At 41.4% G+C, this 19,820-nt stretch overlaps 1 protein-coding gene across 3 annotated transcripts in view; it reads right to left on the bottom strand.

The window, feature by feature from the left end:
- Positions 1 to 835: 835 nt before the first annotated feature.
- Positions 836 to 19,820, bottom strand: part of VAPB (VAMP associated protein B and C) — a 38,467-nt gene continuing 19,482 nt past the window's right edge. Inside the window, exons 3-7 of one of the 3 annotated variants that reach the window (XM_032705329.1) lie at positions 15,535 to 15,638; positions 13,234 to 13,314; positions 12,069 to 12,122; positions 11,770 to 11,808; positions 836 to 9,683 (exon numbers count right to left, since the gene is read on the bottom strand). In XM_032705329.1, coding sequence (XP_032561220.1) covers positions 9,525 to 9,683; positions 11,770 to 11,808; positions 12,069 to 12,122; positions 13,234 to 13,314; positions 15,535 to 15,638 — 437 coding nt within the window. In that variant the 3' untranslated portion in view covers positions 836 to 9,524. Of the gene's footprint in view, positions 9,684 to 11,769; positions 11,809 to 11,836; positions 12,014 to 12,068; positions 12,123 to 13,233; positions 13,315 to 15,534; positions 15,639 to 19,820 lie in introns of all 3 variants that reach the window. The other 2 variants (XM_032705328.1, XM_032705330.1) reach the window with 2 other exon arrangements.

Here is a 19,820-nt window from a genome sequence, read left to right as displayed (position 1 = left end):
CTTCTAAGATGACACACAAAAGGGCCAGGCTTGGCTGCCTTGCCTTGGGTTCCTTCCCCAGCCTGAGGAGGAGCCTTCCCCAGGGATTAGTTCAGCAGGCAAATCCTCCCTGTGTCCAAGGGTGGTTGTGCTTTGTTGCACGGGGATCCACAGGCAAACGTGTGAGGGAGTGAGTGTTGGAGAAGGTGGTGTCTCCTTTGGGATGTTCCCGTCAGGGTGCTGTGAACTGGGGCAGCACAGCTGCAATCTCCTGTCAGCCACACACGTGGCACAACTTCTCCTTCAGCAGCTTCCCACCCCGGTGCTCCAGCAGCCGCTCCTGCAGCCCAGGGAAAGCTTCCTGGGACTCACAGCAGCAAAGGTACCTGTTTCTGCAGGACCCACTCCATGGCAGGAATAGGGAACAGCTCTGTGCTGCCTTTGGAGGGTGGGTGGAGGAGGGGGAAGGCAATTCCTGGCCAACACTTACCCCCGGGAATGAGATTTGTGTGCAGATGCTTCTTTTTTTTCATAGCACAGAAACAAATGAAGTGTTCAGGTGCCACATGGTATAAAAGCTCAAGTCCACACAGATCCTTTCCAGGTGGGGATGGGATTAACATGATATAAAACGTTACAAGACAACATCACACACTTATGCAACAGCAACAAGGCCTTGAGAAAGCTCTGCCCTGCCCTGCAGCAGCTCAGGCACCACTGGCTCCAGCAGCACCAGCTCCACAACTCTGACTGAACTTCCCTAGGGAAACCTCATCAGGAGCCTCTTTTGTCCTGTTTCCCCCCTCCTCCCCCCTTAAGGATACTTCTGAAAGGAAAAAAAGCCATGAAAGACCTATTTGCATAAATATCATAACTTTTATTGTTCTGTTCACAGTTCTTGAAGACACATTCCTAAATTACACAGTTATTCTCTCTTAAGAATTTGTGCCTTTTCCCAATTTGAATTTGCCTGGCTTCCACTGCCAGTCGGTGATTCTTGTGTTGCTCTTTTTATGCTCAGAGAGCTGCAGTGTTCAGTGTTTTCTCCCTGTGAAGGTATTTGTGCACTGTAATCAAGACAGCCTCAACTTTGGTAGAAAAGCTCAGCCAACTGAGTTTTCTCTCTCACCCTCTCTAAGGCATTTTCACACTCCACCAGTAATTTCTGCATCTCTTCTTTTTTGATTCCATTCCAATTACCCAGCTTCTCTTTTAAAATGTAAATATCCAAACTGCATTCAAAACTCCCAGCTCTCACAGCTGAGACATACAGAAGGATAATCACTTACAGCTAACAGTAATTAAAACAAGAACATATTCGTATTCATTTGTCTTTTACTCTGGGACTGCACTGGGAATATACATGGAGCTGTTATTCACTCTGGTCCTGGTAGGGATATTTTTGCCATGTTACCATTTTATCAGTAGTGGTTTTCTATGTTTTCATCAGTGAGCTGGAACCACTGAATCTGCCAGGTCCCCACAGAATCCCCCTGAGCATCCCCATTTCACTGTGGTTCCCTCTGAACTTCAGCAACGTGTGATTGTCAGGAAACACGGAGCTTTGCAGGGGCCCAGGCAGACTCTAACCCCAAAGAGAACTGAAAACCAAAGAGAATGAGAGGACTTGGATCACACTCCTTCAGGAACATCCATCTCCTTTTCCATCCCTTCCCAGGGCTGTCACACTGGCTGCCCTGTCCCGCTCACCACCCTCAGCAGCAGCCCCGAGACTGCCCCAGGCTCCTCCCTTCCCAACACTGAGCCAGGGCTTCAAGGCCTGCCTGTTATTTGAAGTACTGAGCATTGCTAAGGAAGGACATCACCTTTCCAGTCCTCTGACATCATCACCAGGTTTTACCACCTGCACCTATTAACAGTCCTTATCCTACAGCAAAGATTTCCCCTGAACTCCAGCTCTTCGTGGCCCTCTCTGAGCACTCCAACCCACACAGTTTGCTTTCCCTTTGGCTGGTGCTTTCCTTATTCAGTTTCTGCACTTTCTAACTCCCATTTTGAATGGATTGCTGTCTGCTCCCCTTTTTCTCATTTGTTTTATATTAGTTTCCATCTAATTTTTCCCTTCATTTCACCACTGAAGGAGGATGGGCAGTTAGCCAAAGCTGTCCCCCTTCTCAACTGCAAAATTGTTGGGTTTTTGGCCATTTAATACCTTTCACTTAGAAAACTGCCAATTCTAATTCAGTTTTCCATCTAATTTCTTCCCCACTACCAAATCTGATATGAAATTTGCTCAGCTATGCCCTTTTGAAGCAGCAATTACATTTATTAGAAGCTCACATGGTTCTGTGCTGAGCTCCACTGTAATCAGGATTCCAGCTTGAGTTCTGTGATTCATTTATCTTTATCTGACATACACAAGACAAAACCAAATAACTTCATCTTTCATGTCTAACACTGCATTAAAAAAACCAGGTCTAAGACATAGACCACGAGCATTAATCCTGATTACTGGCTTCCTTTCAACTACCAAACAAATAAATACCCTTTTATTGTTCCTGTGAAGAAAACCCAAGCTAACACGTGCTGGCAGGTTTGTACCAGCTGGAAGTTGATGGTAACAGGCACGTGTGTCTTAGAAAACTCTCCTCCATTCACTTCTCTTAGAATACATTCCAAAAGTTTAATCATTTTTTAACAACTCCAAAAAGCAAAGAAAAATAAAATAATTTCCAAACAGTCTCAATACATTTTCTGCCTTCCTGCACTGAGCCTGAGCCTTCAGTACCTTCTTTACCACCACAAGCTCCTCAGAAAAGCTGCCTTTCCAATTTTCTGCTTCTTTAGCAGGTGCAAAAGTTTAAAGCAGGAGCCAAGTTTGCCAGACAAACACAGTCCTGACAATCTCTTCACAGCTCAATTAACAGCAACTTATTTTTCCAATTAAGCACCCTCATGCCCCCCTGTTTAAAATACCTCAGAATGCATTTTTGCATCGCTGATTTCCCAAACAATTCTTAAACTGAAACAAAACGCACGAAAAAGTTTCAAAACATTTTTGGATACATTAACAGCATTGAGCTACTGCTTCATCTGATAAACAATCCAGATGGAATATAAAAGCCTGTTGCATACTATAAATAAAGATACTGCCCTGGAACAGCAGGAAGAAGCTGGAGACAGAAAGGAGATGGGTGACAAGACTCATTGCTCCAAACTCTACACAGAGTGAAGAGGAGGGAGGCACAAATTTGATCACAGAGGAAGCAGAAGGTGAGTGGTTATCCAGGATGGGAAAAGGCATCCAGGCCCAGTGAGACATCCACGGCTCTGCCAGGCAGCCCAGGTGCAGCCACAGTGCTCTGGGGGCCAGAAGTCTGGGACAGGCAGGCAGGGAAAAGCAACACTGGCAGGGTGATGGGAAGAAAGATCCAGATGGAAAACAAGCAGGCAGCAGGGAAGGAAAGCCAGTTAAAGATGCTCAGCTGAACGTGGGTTTCTCTGCCAAGGAGCAGGGAAGGAACAAGGATGAGCTGGCCTGAACCAAAGCGCTGAGGGAGGGAGTGGAGTGAGATTTGACAGCTCAGGCAGAACAGATTAGAAAGCAGGATGGGCAGCAGTCTCCAGCCTTCACAGAAATGCTCTTTTGGGCTCAAAACTGAAGCAAAGATTCCTGGCTCCAATCACACTTGTGTGTGGCCTCCCAGTGAAATGTGGAAATGAAAACTGCTGCATCAGCTCCAAGTTACACATTGGGAGCTCGGGTCAGGAACGAGTGTCCACACACAGAACACAAAGGATTCCCTCCTGACACGCACGTGGGTTACACCCAGTTCCACATTTTAAGTTCCACTTTAAAAAATCTAATTATACTTAAGAGAGCCTCTATATGGCCAGGCACACAAAGCTGAGAGTTTTAGACAACTTCTGAGCAGCCTCATCTCGCTTTCTGACCAGGTACTGATCAAATACTGCACTGTACTCACACAGAGTGGCCAAACTACCAGTGCACAAACCTGGTTCTGCCATTTCCTAATTCCTGAGTGCTTGACTTTGTAGAGCCTTAATAAAGGTCTTTTAGAAGTAGCTCTGTGTGGATAATTGTGTGTAGGAAATTTGCCAACTCAAACATGAGGGAGTTCAAGAGGCTTTTCTAATCTTGTGAGTTTATCCACTAAAGAAAAAGATTTGATTAAAAAAATGTACAGTTAAACTGGGAACAATACTTCACTACGGGCTGTTCCTCATAGGCACTTCGAAATCTTAAAAAAACTCCCCACAAAATTAGGAACTTATTAAATCAGAATGAAATGTACCGATGCAGAAACATAAACAGAAATGCCAGATGGATAATGTCAACTTGTAATAGGCAGCTTCAATTAATTCTTCTTAATTCATTTGTTTTCTTAACTTCTTTTGTTTTGCCATCTGGAAAAGGCCATTTTCTAATGACAGATCACAGGAGAAAAGATCCAAAGTTCAAGTCTGCTTCAAGGAAAAGCAGCTTTGTTTCTGTGCTCGCAGGCCCCACGTTCCTTTTGTACTTCCACTCACACAGAGGCTTCAGGACAAACTTAGGCCTGGGCTGGGAGGCAAAGAGATCTATGTGGAAGTTTAGGAAAGGTTTCAAAAAGTTTTACTCTTCAAGTACAAACATGAAAGTAGTTCTTTAGCAGGAAATGAAGCCACAGGGAGCAGCAGAGTGAATGACAGGCCCACAGTCACTTTGGAAGTGTGCAGGTCTGTGCTCATCAGAATAGGATGTGCAAGAGATTCCTGGCTGGCTCTTACTTGGGTTATTTTAAAAATAATCTTCAATTATCCAATAAAAAAAAATCAACCCATTAATAAAATAAACAAATTTTATAGCTGAGCAGTGGAAACACACAATTACTTTGTTCTCTGAAGCTTATCAAAATAAAAGTGAGGAGCAGCACAATGAGAAGTGTCACTGTTGCACTGACACACACTGGACAAAGTGATCAGAATACATGGAGCTGTCAGAGTAACATAAAAACTTAATTGGACATGGTTAGAGGATCAGCATTGCCCTGCTTGAACAATAAATCCCATGATTTATCTAACTGTAACAGATGATTTATACCAGCACTGGATCCCCCTGTCAGCTCTTCATGAAGCTGAGCCCGAGAACAAACAAGCAGCCTTGCTCAGTGTGTCCTTTTGTGTCTAAAATGCCTAAACACTGGTTTGTACAGATATTTTCTAATTAGTAAATTAAGTTTGCAGACATGTGTCTGATTCCAAAGAACAGTCACCTACACAGACAGTACTGAACTAGTCTCACTCCACACATGACCTTCCGTTTGTATTAGTGTTTCTGACTTAAAAACCAAAAGCTTAAATACATACACTGAAATCCACTCACCACCTGCCCCATCTCAACTTGCTCTGGGCAGTGGATGCTCAGCCATTCCCAAACCATGGAACAGCAGCTCTGCAGCCCCCCTCGCTGCTGTGCAGTTCTAGTGCAGCTGTGACCCAGCCACAACAAACAGGAGGTTCAGAGTGTTCTTTTACATGGGTTTTCATCTCAAACAGAGGGATTTTTGGCTGTGGTTTTTTCTCAGTTCCTTTATATGGAAAGCAGAACTCAGGACATGGCATTTCAGATCACCACACAGAGCAAGAGAAGCATTGTTTCTAAAGTTAAGAGTACTACAGTTAAGTCACTACTGTGCCTGGGAATTAAGGACATTCCAATTAAGAGAAAAAAGTGCCATTTTTTTGAAGAAAAGGGATGATAGTTTTCTTCCAGTGGGGAATTGCAGCCTCAAGTATCTTGAGAGGTTGAATGATCCACTCTGTGCACACCACGATGCCAACACGCTGACAAGAACTGCAAGTTCACATGTGCAGAGAATAGAAACCCTTCCGAGTTTATTGGTGACAAGAAACTCTATAGTGATTTGCAAAGTGAAGTTCCAACTTTATCCCACTAACAGCATTTCAGGAGGAAAAAGTCACATGGAATACCACCATCAAGCTATTACAGTCCTGTATTTTTAGAAAATGACATTATGGTACATCAATCCCCCTCAACATGACAGACATGGTATGATCTTGCTCTCCAACCCCAAGGGCTATTCCACAGTAACCTGAGTTGGGTTCTGGCTCCCACATGTTCCAGTTGTGCAGTCACAGCTGACAACTGCCAATGCACAGCAATACTTATGATCATTCATGCACAGAGTATTTGCCTTAAGATGTGGATAACTACATAAAAATAGTAGAAACCATTTTCCACTCGTTTCCCAGCACTAGGCTTCAAGATATTTTGTACACCTATTTATATCAAATTTGCCCGAGGAGTGCACCAAGCAGCCTCTACTGGCTCTTAAAAAAATTAACAATAAATGTATGTGCAAGTGGTCATCTTAAAATAACAGCAAGGACAATAAGTAGATTAGCAATAACTTGATTTCTACTATCATGTATCAATCACAGTTTTCTAACATCAGTTGTTGTGTGAGGACCCCAGACAATAATCTTATTTAGAAACTCTGTGTTACATGCATAACTTCCTAAGATGTACAATGTCCTCCAGAATATGAATACTTCATGAAAACATTTGCTCTGGTGTTGTCATGGAAGGAAAAACTTACAAAAGGTCCAGGTGATTTAAGAACATCTACCCAATATATTTTTGCACTGTATCTACAGACTGGCCTTTTATGAAGAAAAGAAGTACTTAACATTTCTTTCTACTGCCTATGACAGAAGGGTTTGGTCAGACAGACAGGCAGTGGGGATCCCACTGATCAGCTATTTTATTTTAAGCTCAGCAAAAGCAAAGCATCACCCAGACAATTCAGGGCTGTCAGAAATGGTGAAGGAAGACCTTAGAATTTCATTAAATTCCAAAAGATAAGCAGTTAAATTCAGAGTCTTGTTTAGGACTGATGCTGTGGGTCAGCCCCAACTGCAGGTTACAGTCTTTACCAACAGATCCTCTGCTGGTCTCCTTGATCACGTGTTTTTAGGGCATCTGGCAAAGCATGAGAGTGTTTTCTGGGACCTCTTTATAATCCTGGAGTGCAAAACACCAGGACAACTTTGCTCACGGATGATTTAAAGTTCCAGGCTGTCAGAGATCACTAAGAAGTGACCACTGAACACTGGAGGAGGACACACACGTGCTGCTGCCTTTACCCTGTGCCTCCTCACAGTGTGTGTACAATCCACCTGAACATTACTACACATTTACTCACAGCAGACCAGCTTAAAGCTTTGATCTGCAAAGACAGTGATTTTTTTTTTAACCAACCTTTTTTTCAGTCTGTTTTTTAGCAGAAAGGGCCCTCAAAAATTTATTTTTTTAAAGCAAATCAGGAATTCAGCTTTTCTTACAAGAGTGAGATCAAGATGCTTACAGCCTCTGAAAAAAACCTACTTCACAGCTCAGTAAAGGTTTTCTCAAATACATTCTTCAAAGTCATGGAAACTAATTTTGCAACATCACTTACAACCTTGTCTTTCTGAAAAGGCTCTTTTACAGTGTTTCATTTAAAAGTTTTCTTTAATCATCCTGCCCAAAAAGTATTTTTGTCTTGATAAGTTCTGCCCAATGTGTCCCACTGAACTCACTGCTTCCTTCTTCCCAGCTCACTCCCACCTTCCCTGCCCTTTGCAGGAAGGCTGCACTAGCTCTGTCCTTTCCCTCCTGAGCAGAGAAGCCACCAGCACTTTAAAATGCTAAAAATACACCTCTCCTTTTCTGCTGAATCTTCTACAAGTACTTCCAGAGTCGTGTTCACAGGCTGAACACACCGGTTATAGTTTTTTTCCACCTATTTTCTTATTAAGCCTCAAGTAAAATTTCACTTATTTGCACTTGCAAAGAAGGAAACCCTTGAGACACAAGTGGGACAAACATAAAGGTCAAGGAGTGCAGCAGACAGGCTGCAGCCCCAACAGCTTTCTCATGGAATCACAGCAATAAGGAAGGAATGACAAAAGTCACTTTTAAAAGGCTTATCCTAATCATGAAATACTCACAAAAAATTTTGTCACCACAGGTTTTTGGGTCTACCATTTAAGAAGATATGTGAATTTACCTCCTCCAAAACTACTTCACCTACTGAATCCATCATGTTAAAGCACACTGAGTTCATATACCTGGTGCTAACAGGAAGCTTAGAAACAAAATTACCTTCCCCTTAATCTGAATGTGCTGTCAAGTGTCTTTTAACTGCTGAACCCAACTAACCTGGAAAGTGGGATGTTACCTTGTACCTCAGCAGCCAACAGGGTCACTCTGAACAACACTTTTGTGTACCAGACTCGTGCTGGGGTGGTTTGGATTGATCTTAAAATTAGTCTGGAAAAAAAAAAAATAGTCGCCCTGAAACAAAGTTTCCTTATGCCATAAACAAAGCTGACAAGAGAACACTGTTTCCTCCCCACCTCTAAAACTGTGAGAACAGGACAAAAGTAACAAAGGAAACATTAATTTGGGGGTTTTATTTAATTTTTCTTTTCTTTTTTTTTCTTTTTTTTTTTTTTTAAGATGCTACATAGTCAAACAGGATTGGTCTTTTACGGCATAGGACTAGTTTACTACTAATATTTTTTTTTCCCCTAGATAGACTTATTTACATACAAAAACAAGTTTCCTGACCACTGTTTTCCCCAATGCTCAGATGATCAAAACTCCCAACAATTGTGTAGTGCCCAAAACACCAGGAGGCAGAAGAATCTTGCACCACTACAGCAGCAAATTTTTAGTTCTAGTCACTGGCTTCAAACAGGTGCCTTTTCACCCCACGTAGGATTAGTCGATTTTGTGACGAGAAGGAAACATGAGATGAAATACATTAAATAAGTCAAATATGCATTAAACATCTCTGAATAACATTTTTAATTCAACTAAATGAACCAACAGCAGTGTAGCTTGGTCCCTTGGTGAGAACAAGGCATCGCCCCTTTTCCCAAGCGCGTCCCACCGTCAGCACGAGCCCCTCGGTGCTGCCCAGCACACTCAGCGTGGCCACACACGACTCTTTGCAGCTTCTCACTACTCAGTAAGTGCCAAAGGAACTGGTAACTTGCACAGAGCTGAAGACACTGACAGAAACTGTTAAATTTATGAGCAGAATGGTGGATTAACGTATTTTACAGAAGTTATCAACACCTCCTGCCTAACCCAGCTCCAAACATCCCGAGGGCCAGCTCCAGCAGTGGAGGAAGAGGTTGTTTTTTTGGGTTTTTTTTTCTAGTTTTCCTTTTTTTTTTCTTTTTTTTTTTTAAAAAGAGGTAATCCAGCAACATGTACCAGGGTCTAAGAATGTTTAAAATGACATATACAATATTCCATTGTAGTGTTAAATCAGGATTTTCTCCCCCCCTTCATCACTGAAGCATATTCTCTTTCATTCATTTGCTCATCGTACATTTTAAACTTTCTAGATTATGTTACATAGTATTTGTGCAGGGGTAATTTAAAGGCAAGACCTGTGAGATGTCATACATTAATTTTTTTTTTTTTTAAACATTGTTATGAATAAATTTAATCCAATGATATGGCAGAACCATCAAACCAATTTACAATTTCCAGCATGCTGCCTCTACAAGGCTATTTTTCCTATAATTACACCAAAGACAAAGAACAAAACCACCAAAGCAAGTAGTCTGGAGCTGAGCCCTTCATCCTTGACAGCAGCTGCAGAAGGAGAGATTGGGTTGTTTGGTTGGGGTACCTTCCTCATCCGCAGTCCATCTTCTTCCTAAAGGGAGATATATTGATTAATTAATGAAAAAAAGCTTTAAACATTCACCCTTTACCATACTTATTTAGGTGGGTGTTACACAATAGGTGAAAGGTAATTTACAGCTAATTTAGAGTTCTAGTTCCTAAATAATCCCGAGAAGGGAAGGCTAGTGAGGTAGGAGAGGAATTCTGTATCTACTTGAGTGGTAGAGCAAAAGCCACAAGCTCTTGGAAGTTTCCTCCTGCTAAGGAAACAGGGGAAGAATGGGGAAGCCATTCCTGTCCAAAGTCTAGAGACAGCTTCAGAACTTCTACAGAAATGATGGAGGGGATGGCCTGAAGATGCTTTTCTTGCCCTGTAAGCACATAAAGTGCTCCTGGGGAAAACGTTTTTCAATATAACTAAGATAAAGTTGCATATTTTTCACAACCTAAGGCAATTACACTCATCATTCCCCCAGTCGGATGTCAGATATCACAAGCAAATTTTCCCAGCCTTTGAAGGGAAATCTATTTCCCCCATCACATTAATGCTGACATTTTGACATGTAACTAATGGCAATGATTAGGATATTTTCTTGGTACGAGCTTGACAGCTCACTTGATTGAAAGATGAATGAGACAAGAGATAAAACAATGTAACACCACCAAATATTATCATTTCAAGCAGAGATGACGCTCCCCAGCTTTACCTAAAGTGTTGTGCAGCACAGCTAAGTGTTAGCACACTCCAGTCCACACACACACACTCAGAGCACTTCAGGAGAGAGTAAAAGGAGCCTTTTGTGACCTAACTTGTGTCCAGCTGAAGCAAGTGTTAGACTTTTTAATGTGATACAGTATTACAGTGCAAAAGTATAAGATACTGAAGCAAAAGCCTCCAGACTATACACAAAAAAACCACTCAAAATTGGAATAGAAGTTACTGCAGCCTTAAAAACTGTAGATAAGTGAAATTCAAAAGGCTCAGGGTATGTTGGTGTTTCTCGCTTTTGAATTTAAAGGGACACCTGAACATTCTGGATAACTTATTTATTAATTAATTTATTTATTTACTCATTAAATCACAGGCCACCTGATACCCCCATTGCTGCTCTAAGTCTAGACGGGGACAACCGTCTTCTGTAAATAAATAAAATGTTGTTTACATATACAGTAATTTCACTGCTAGAAACAACAAGTTCCCATTTGAAATATTTTAACTTCCTCCTGACTGACTCTGGCCTGACACTGACAGCACCTGGGAGCTGGCAGTGATGTAGCATTGCTTTCTGATGTTTTACAGATGTTTCTGCACTCCACAAAGGGGACAAAGAGCTCACCAGTTCAGGATGCTACTGTAAGACATCAGTTCAATTCTAGATAGCTCCTGTAGAGTGTTTATTCAAGACTGATTTGCAAAAAAATTAACTAAAATCATACAGTACTTATAGCAATGAGTTGCTGGCAAAACAAGAACACAAGGAGAGGTTAAGGGCATGTTACTGTTGTATTATGTGTGTTATTTCTGTGCAAAACAAAACTGGTTTAAAGTATTTCTTCATGCATCAGCCAGAGCTGACAGAACAGAATTCCTTCAGCTGGGCTGCAATAGTCACAAAATCTAAATGTTCATCGGTGCTGATATCTATGGAACCAGACACTTAAAACTAATGAAACTGCTGCAAAAAGGTTTTCAGCACAGTGATAAAGGCTGCTCAACTGCTCAGCTTCCCAGAGATGTGCTGGATATGACAGGGAGCACATTTCCCATTAATCTGTCTTAATTTGGTCATTTCAATGGCTTATTACAGGTGTAATCACTAAAACACTCAGTATTTGCACAACACTGCCCTCAAGCTCCCATAGGTTTGGGAGAACAGGGCCAAATCCAACACTGAATTAATTCACACTGAGAAAATTAGGTGGGAAAAGAAAAAAAAGAGGAGGAATTCATTATTCCAGGTTGCCTTCAATCAGCTTCTCTGACTGCATCACTTGTACCTCCTTTCAAAGGAACCACTGATTTCAGCACCTTTCTACAGTTTATAGAGAGAAAACTTAAGTTATCTTTTACTTTACAGACAATATTCAGATATTGTGCTATGGTCAGGGAACCAAACCTTTAAGTTGAAAGCTTCTTTTTCAGGAAAGGGGTAAATCTGAAAAGAAAACAACACATATCTTTACCTTAAACTGTTTATTCTCCTCCCGTAACCTCTGAACTTCTACTTGAAGCCTCTTATAGTCTTCCATTACTTTCTTAACTTCAGTGTCATCCAAAGAAGAACTTATTGATTTAGACATTACAGAGGAATCTGTCTTTGTTGCAGTTGTGGATACAATTTTATTTATTTCTATGTCATGCTGTTAAAAAAGGACAGAGTGATTTTTGGTTAGTCATTAACACCACACCACACACCTGATATTTAGGAGGAGGATCAGGTAAAATTGTCTGTGCACACCTGAAACGTGCCTGTATCAAAAGAAATAAACATTTTTCTTTCTGTAACCTTTAGTGCTCTCACAGAAAACACCAATCAGCAATAAGTGCAGACAGAATGACCTCAACTTTCCAGTCCCTGCATACATAGAAAAGGAAATATCCTCAGTCCAGGTCCCACAATATGAATGGGAACTTGCTCACAGTCTGCCCATGGGATATCAGGGGTCTCCTCACCTTTCCCTCACCAACAGCTACTCCAGGAACCAGGATCCTGCTGAAGTTCCCTCTCTCCTCCCTCCTCACCCCTGGCTGTCACCTCTCCTTTCTGTGGCACTCTGGGGAGGGTGGAACTTGCAATTCAAGGTAGGGAACAAGCTGCAGAGCTCCAAACCCTCCTCCCCATCCTGCCTTTGGATCCTCTCCATGCTCTGCACTTTGGAAAGGGCCCTCATAAAACCAAACCAGTCTCTCCCCACCCAAACAATAAATAATCCCAATTACAAGCTGTCCAGTGCAAGGTAGAACAATTGTGCCTTTAGCACCTGCATATTAGGAAACATTTCTCAGTTTATTCAAACCATTATCAGTTCTACACTGGACACTACACGGTTCCTTTAGAAATTAATGTGTTCATTACCCTAACAAAAAAGGATCCTGCAATATTATAGCTGCTAATTGCAATATAATCCCTAACTGCATTTGTGTTTTCCTCACCAGCTTTCCACCAATTTACTTGCTAAAAATCAGCATTGTCCCACAGGAGCAAAGGGGAGCACTGGTCAGACAAATAATATTGCCGCTGTATTCAGCATAAACTCTGAGCTTTACAACCATCAATCAGCATTTCTATATTTATTTTAAATATTTTTTATCCTGTGATCTTTCACTAGCTGAAAACAGATTAACTCAGACTGCTCTGTGCTACTGTTGCACTTACACTGTTCAAATTAGCTGCCAGCTACGTTAAGGATTAACAAGACTTCAAACAGTTTATACTGTGTTTTTAAAGGTGATGCCATCCAGGCAGTGAAACAGAGGGTTCTGTCCTTTGCTTATAGAGCTGTCTGCATAAACATGCCATATTACAGGATTTACTGTGGTATTAAGTTAAATCACTCAATATGCATCTGAAAATACTCACAGGCTTATCATTTTCTGCTGGTAGCTCGAACACACACCTAAGTTTCGAATCCATGAGTTCTTCTGGTTTTGCTTCTTTCCACTGGAATAATTTAATATTAATTTAGTATTAAACATATCAGTATAATAAGGCAGATGGAAAATGCAGTGTATTATGTAAACAAATCACATCATTTTACTCAGGGAAAAAAACCCCCACAGGTGTTTATCATGTTCCATTAGCCACATACAGGATGAAAAATGAAATCAAATATGTGACTGATTGGCATCGTGAAAACAGACTAGACACTGTGAAGCAAATCATTCTAAATAGTCTGAAACCTCCACAGGTAATTTATGAGGACTAGGAGCTGTGTCAGAGTAATTAGCAGAGATAGGGGGAGCTGTGGGCCCGGTTAAAAAAACAAAAGGAAAAAGGAGGGGTGAATTCAAAGGAAGGGAAAGATAACAAAAACCCAAATCAATCACAGCGTTAGTTCTGAAATCTTTGCCCAGCTGAGTTCCTATTCAAACTTTTCAAATTTCACATGAGCTTTTTTTCCTAATTGTTATAAACTACAGGACTGTTCTTTCCCCTCCTTGTTTTCCACCTCCTTGTTTTTCAGCATCAGTGTCTGACCAATAACAGATGTGCTACACACAGAGACAGATAATTCTCCTCTCACCTTCTCTCCCCTTCAACTAGGGAGTGTACCATAAACAAGCTTCCTTGCAATATTTTTAATAGGGATTAACAGTAATAAATCTTTGGTCAGCATCAGCTGTAACCCTGAAGTGAAGAGATTTATTCCCAGCAGTGATATCCAGCAAGAAGTGTCCACACTCGTATCCTGGAGTTCTCACGTGCTTCTCTTCACTGTGACCACACTTCTGGTGGCTTGGTATTCCCAGCATATCTCAAGTAGGTGTCAAATTATGGCCAACCCTGTGCAACCTGAAGGAGTATTTAACTCATCCTAAATAGCTGAATCCTACTCCAGCTCTTCTGGGGCTGAAGTCAGAATTCTATTTCGAGCTCCTTGGCTGCCTGGGAAGTGTTGAAAGCTTTACAGTCCTCCCGTAACTGGGCTCACCTGTTCATCCAGAATGGGAAGAGCTTTGGAGAGTGGGAACAGAACTGAGAACTGAACAAAGTGTTACAGGAAAAGAAATTGTATCGGGTCTGGAGAGCTCTGGAAAACTGAAAGGCCCATCTAGGTACTAAAAACATTCTCTGCTGGCAGAATAACATTTGTCATGGTATAAAGTAACTCATAAAAATTAAAGAGTTCGAAAGAAAGGCAGACTGGCTTATCTTTCTAGTGATGCAGATTTTATTACTATAGCTGTTTCTCCCACTGGATCTTATTTTGAGACCATTAAACAAATATAGTTCCATAAATCTCTTTCAGAAGGGAAATTATTAACCCTGCAGAGTGCCCCAGCCTTAAAAAGCTATTCAGAAGAAGACTCATCTTGTAAAGACTACTGTAAAAAAGCCATGATATGTACCCTGAGCTTTTCTGGGGTTACTTCTTTAAGTAACACACATACACAAACACACACAAGTCCCACACTTAGGTGTAATGGCCATTTCCCTTTTTATATGGTGTCCTCAACAGCTACTCTGTGCTCTCCCAAAGCTTCCTTGTGCCTTCTTGTGGTAGCAGATGCTGCTGTTAAAGGAAAGCCAGCAGCTGACATAATGGTTTGTTCCTTTCCAGGTTGCCCTCCTGTAGCCTGATATCTTTTCTGTGTCTTTTGTCTTTCTTTGCTTCTGCTGCTCTCATTTTTAATCCATGGGACAAAATCTACAAGGACCTTTCATTTGCCAAAACCACAGCAGACATAGGCAGGGATAAAGAAAAATACACCACTTGTAAATCATCCTCTTGTTTCTTGCTGGGAAAAGAAGCTGCCCAAGGGAAGACTCAAGACTGAGAGTAGATGCATAAAATATAAAAGATGTCATAGACTTAGAACATATTCTACATATTCTTAGAATATATAGTTCAAGTTGGCCTTTCTAAAAAAGGATATATTGCAAAAAAACTACAACTAGTTGTTTTGTGGCTTGGCATCCCATTCCTGACAGCAGCTTCCCAAGGAAGCAACCACGACACCAGCTGTCTCTTTCAGTGCAAGATTCCTGGGGCTCAAAATAAACAGAAAACACCTTGAAATGCACGGAGATGGAAATCTGGGAAAGCTTTCAAGGATCATCCCAGTGTAGACTGACAACAGCCCTCAGGCAACGCAGTAAAAGGACTTACAGAATGATACAGTTAGAAAGAAATCTATTTAAATTAATATCAATACTTACTACTGCTTCCATATCTGAAGTATCAGCTGGAGCAAACATAGACTGAACCATAAACTTGTGTTTACTTTTCTCATTAGGGTCATAGTCAAAAGGCTGTAGCATCACTGCAAGAAAAAGCCCCAAAACACATCACATCAATATTGCTCTGATGCAGAGTCATGCACTGATGATACAGGTACCAGAGTTCAGAAATACAAACATTGAAATGGGTTCAAGTTGTACATCCTTGTGACCAAAGCAGCAGCTGAGATCAGGAACGTCACTTTAAACCAAAATTCTGAAAGAAGGTAAGAGAAACAGACTCCTCCAGCCTGTCTAGACTTCTGTCTGAGAATTCTGGAATTGCTGATCACTCTACAACATTCTGTACACGAGTGTGGCAGGATAACAATAGTAATTTATAGTAAATAGGATAATTTACATATCCTCTGGGACAGAGGGAAAAATTTTCAAAGGCAGCATCTTTTTGTCTTCCTCCACCCTCGGGGCAGAAGTAACAAGCCTTTGGATGAGCTGTGCACAGTGCTGCTGATGGTCCCTGAGCAAAGCTACAGAGGCAAAGGCAAACACTGTAAACCTCCAGGTTGCAGTCTCAGGATGGAAATTTCCTCTACAAAGTTTAAGAGCCTCACGGTATCTTTTGTATCAAGCACAAGTATTTCACTTCCAAAAATAAGTCACTGAACGTTTGTTACCAATTTATAGCTGGAAGTTAATGGTTAAATGTGACATAAACTTTGCCTCTGAAAGGTATACAAGGAATGTATTTCTCTCCATTTAAAAATCAAAGGCATTCCAGAATTTACTTATGCAGAAAACGACTGTTCAGGGGGCAAAGGAAGGAACAGCAGGTTTAGGGGTGTGGGGTTTTATTCCATTTTTTACATAGTATTTGGAGTTTCCATGTCTTTTCTTTTAGGGTAAAGAACTAACATGTTAAAGTAACTTGAAGGGGGACAGTGAAGTATTTAATTTACATGGAATATTCTTTAATCACAGTGGTCACATTTGCAAATGACACCTGGATATTCAGCTATTGTGACATTAACAAACATGGGTTTGGCTTCAACACGAGATAGAACGTGTGAAAATAAGCAACAGAGTTTACACAAACATGTCATTAGATATTGCAAAAAGCCACCAACTCCCTCAAATAAAATGAAGCTTATAAATACTGTCATTACTGCTAACATAAAAAATGATATAAAAATTCACATTTTATGACCAGTGAGCTCACTTCAGTCCCTCAATTCAATCACTGAGAAGAGAAGCAGTTCAAGAATTAGGATTACTTTCAAGTACTGGTGCTATTAACATTATGTGCCCAGATTCATATGCACTAATTGCAGGGGTTTGTTGTATAAAAGCAACATCCAAAGATCCCATCTATTGCAAATGCAGGCAAGTCAAAGCAATTTGCCTCCCTCAATGAGCAGAGGATGTTATGGCTGTGCCATCTTTATTATGCACACAATCTGTGGCCATCAACAACCACATGCCTTTTAAAGCCTGGAGAGAAGGAAGACAATAAATTCCCTCAGATGAGGTGCTTTAAAAATTATTATACATTTTTAACTCACCTTGCAGTAATTGAACGCTAGTCCAAAATAAGTGTTTGCAAATTAAACAGGCGACTTTTAAAACTATTTTCCCAACAGAAGTGAGTGCACTGTGAGAACACATATATTTCAACACACTGAAGAGCAGCAGCATTTTTTTCTTCACTGTAGTAGACACTTGAATTATTTCAAATCTACATAATGTGCACGATCCAACTGGAGAGTCAAAACTATCCACTGTTTATGGAACTTGTACAGATTGTGGTTTTATCAGCCTGCTTTGCTGAGTGCATCCATAAGCTCATTTGAAAATCAGGATTCCCCAAGTGACAGAGCTGAATCCGTCCTGGAACGCTGCTCTGAGCTCCATTCACTGAATCACAAGAGCGAGAGAGGGCTCGACAGTATAAACCTTGTTAGCACTTGTATTTTTAGATCAATACATGAAAGCCACATTGACACAAATTATTCAGCAAATGTCTTGTAAGCCAGATGGGAAGCTCAAAAATATGTACTTTGTTCCAGAGGAAACTGAATCATTTCAATATTTATTCGCGTGCTACTGGGGCTTTCTGTGAAAGAGCAGCTCCATGAAAGTGCCCTAATTGCTGGAGAATTTGCTACTGGGAATGTGGCTCCTTTGTTTTGAATGGAAACCACATACTTTGTGCAAAAATTACACAAAAAGTGTGTTCCTACAAAATGCCTCCTCACATCACTCATCTCATCTGGTCAGAAGCTTCAGTTTTCATCAGAATCCAGAGTTTTAAGAAACAAAATTATTCATATGATCTTCAAGTCTACTACCACCAGCATCCATCAGGTAGAGACACGTATTTCAAACACTTTCTCAACTGTTCCCCCCCAGCTGAAGCACCAGCAGTGTTCTACCCTGAGCAAAAACTGCACAGTCACTGACTGAGATCAATGGAATGAGGAGAAGTTGTATTTGTGAGGCCCACTTGTCTCTCTCAAAATTCAAACATGAAGGACTGACCTACTGTACCTCCTGAAGTGTTCCTAAAGCAATGGACACCAGCTTTCTCACCCACCCCTGCCATACCCCTCATCTATCTGTACATAGCCAGGAGAGGCACTGACCACCCACTATCCTCTTTTTTTCCCCCCTAGAACAGTTTACTGGCAAAGTTAGTGACAATGTCAGAAGCATTAAGCTCTTCTGGTTTTCCTAGGGTAAACCTGCCTTCTCAAGGAACAGAGGAAATCTGAAGCAAGGAACATGGAAGGAGGCAAAACTCTACCTCTAACACCTGCTGAGATCTACCTTTCCCTTCCAGGAGCAGAAGGAACAGAAAAGTCTCCCAGCTCAGATGGTCAGCAACCTTCCTCTAGTTTCCATCTAAATTTATTAATGGCCTGTTTACTCGGTCCTGGACCAATACTGCCCTTCTGCTTAAATATCAGAGAAGGGGAAGAGTCATTTACTTCTGGTGCACTCCAAGACATCAATCACAGCAACTCTTGGCCTTCTGGCACACTCAGCAAGCCAGACTCAGTGGGTCCTCCCTGGGCCAGGCTCCCCATTCATTCTCTGCACCTGTTCTGGCAGGAACTCCTCTATATGAGCTCCTCTAATTATACACCCAGGAAATTCTACTAGTGCCTTGCACAACAGCATTTCTACCCTCTCTCTGCCATTATCAGCCTGTTTGCTACATATTTGCCTACAAATATGTAGGTGTGATACTGCATTTGCCTTATTCACAGCCACATTATGTCAGCATCTTGCTCACCCCAGTCAGGCCCCTCCGTTTAACAAGCTTGCAATTCTAGCAGGAGTACTTTATTCTCCAAGTATGTGATTTTGCAGTTTTTTCTAATGAAACTCATCCTTTGTTTGTCTCACTTTAGCTTTCAAGGACACCTAGTTCTGCTGCATAACTTCCCAACTTTACATCATCATCAGGGTTTTTAGTGCTCTCTTTGTGCCAGAATTACTTGTAAAAGCATTAAACAAGATTAGTACCAAGAATCATTCTCAAGAAACGTCACTAGTAACTTCCTGTTATTACATTTCCATCCACCACATCACTGTTCACCCTCCTGCAGCTCATTCAACAGTCAGTGAATCTATTTTTCTTTTCCAGCTTTACTGATCATTTTCCCAACTGACACTGCATGGTCTGGACGGATCAAATCTACCACATTTATGTCACCTTTCCATAAAATACCCCAACCAGGGGCAAGTCTCAAGTTCATTGTGCAATTTGATCAGCTCTGCCAGAGGTGAGGAAGGACACTGCAACTACAGAAACGGGCAGAATCCACTGCACCCTCCATGTTTGTTCCACGTTTACATAAACAAACATAAAATTTCGGTAAATATTTCCATAATACTAAAAAATGTTGAATTTGTGAAGACCAAGACAGAATCTTTTAAAGCAAGGAGGCACAACCAACCCAAAACTTGGTAGTGGCTACAGGGTCCCGGGAGGTCCATGGGAAGAAGGCACAGCAGAGGTGCTGCCGAGGGAAAGTTTGGGAATGCAGCAGTGGATGAGGGAATGGGGCAGCCCCCCTGTGACTGCAGAGCACAGGGCTGAGCTCCATCCCTGCTGAAGGCAATGCCAGCTGCCTTTTCCAAGTCAGGCAAGCTCACAAAAGAGTAAAAATTCCTCCTGAGGATATTCAACAGCGACCCAAGGCCAACATCAGCTTCTGCCTGTGTTCAGGCAGCGTGTTCAGACTGCTCTCTTCAGCAGGACA

This window comes from Chiroxiphia lanceolata, chromosome 17 (genome assembly GCF_009829145.1).
Source record: "Chiroxiphia lanceolata isolate bChiLan1 chromosome 17, bChiLan1.pri, whole genome shotgun sequence".
Classification (NCBI taxonomy): Eukaryota; Metazoa; Chordata; class Aves; order Passeriformes; family Pipridae; genus Chiroxiphia; species Chiroxiphia lanceolata.
Note: the sequence above shows the minus strand (reverse complement) of the source record. Positions and strands in the feature narration are given on the sequence as shown.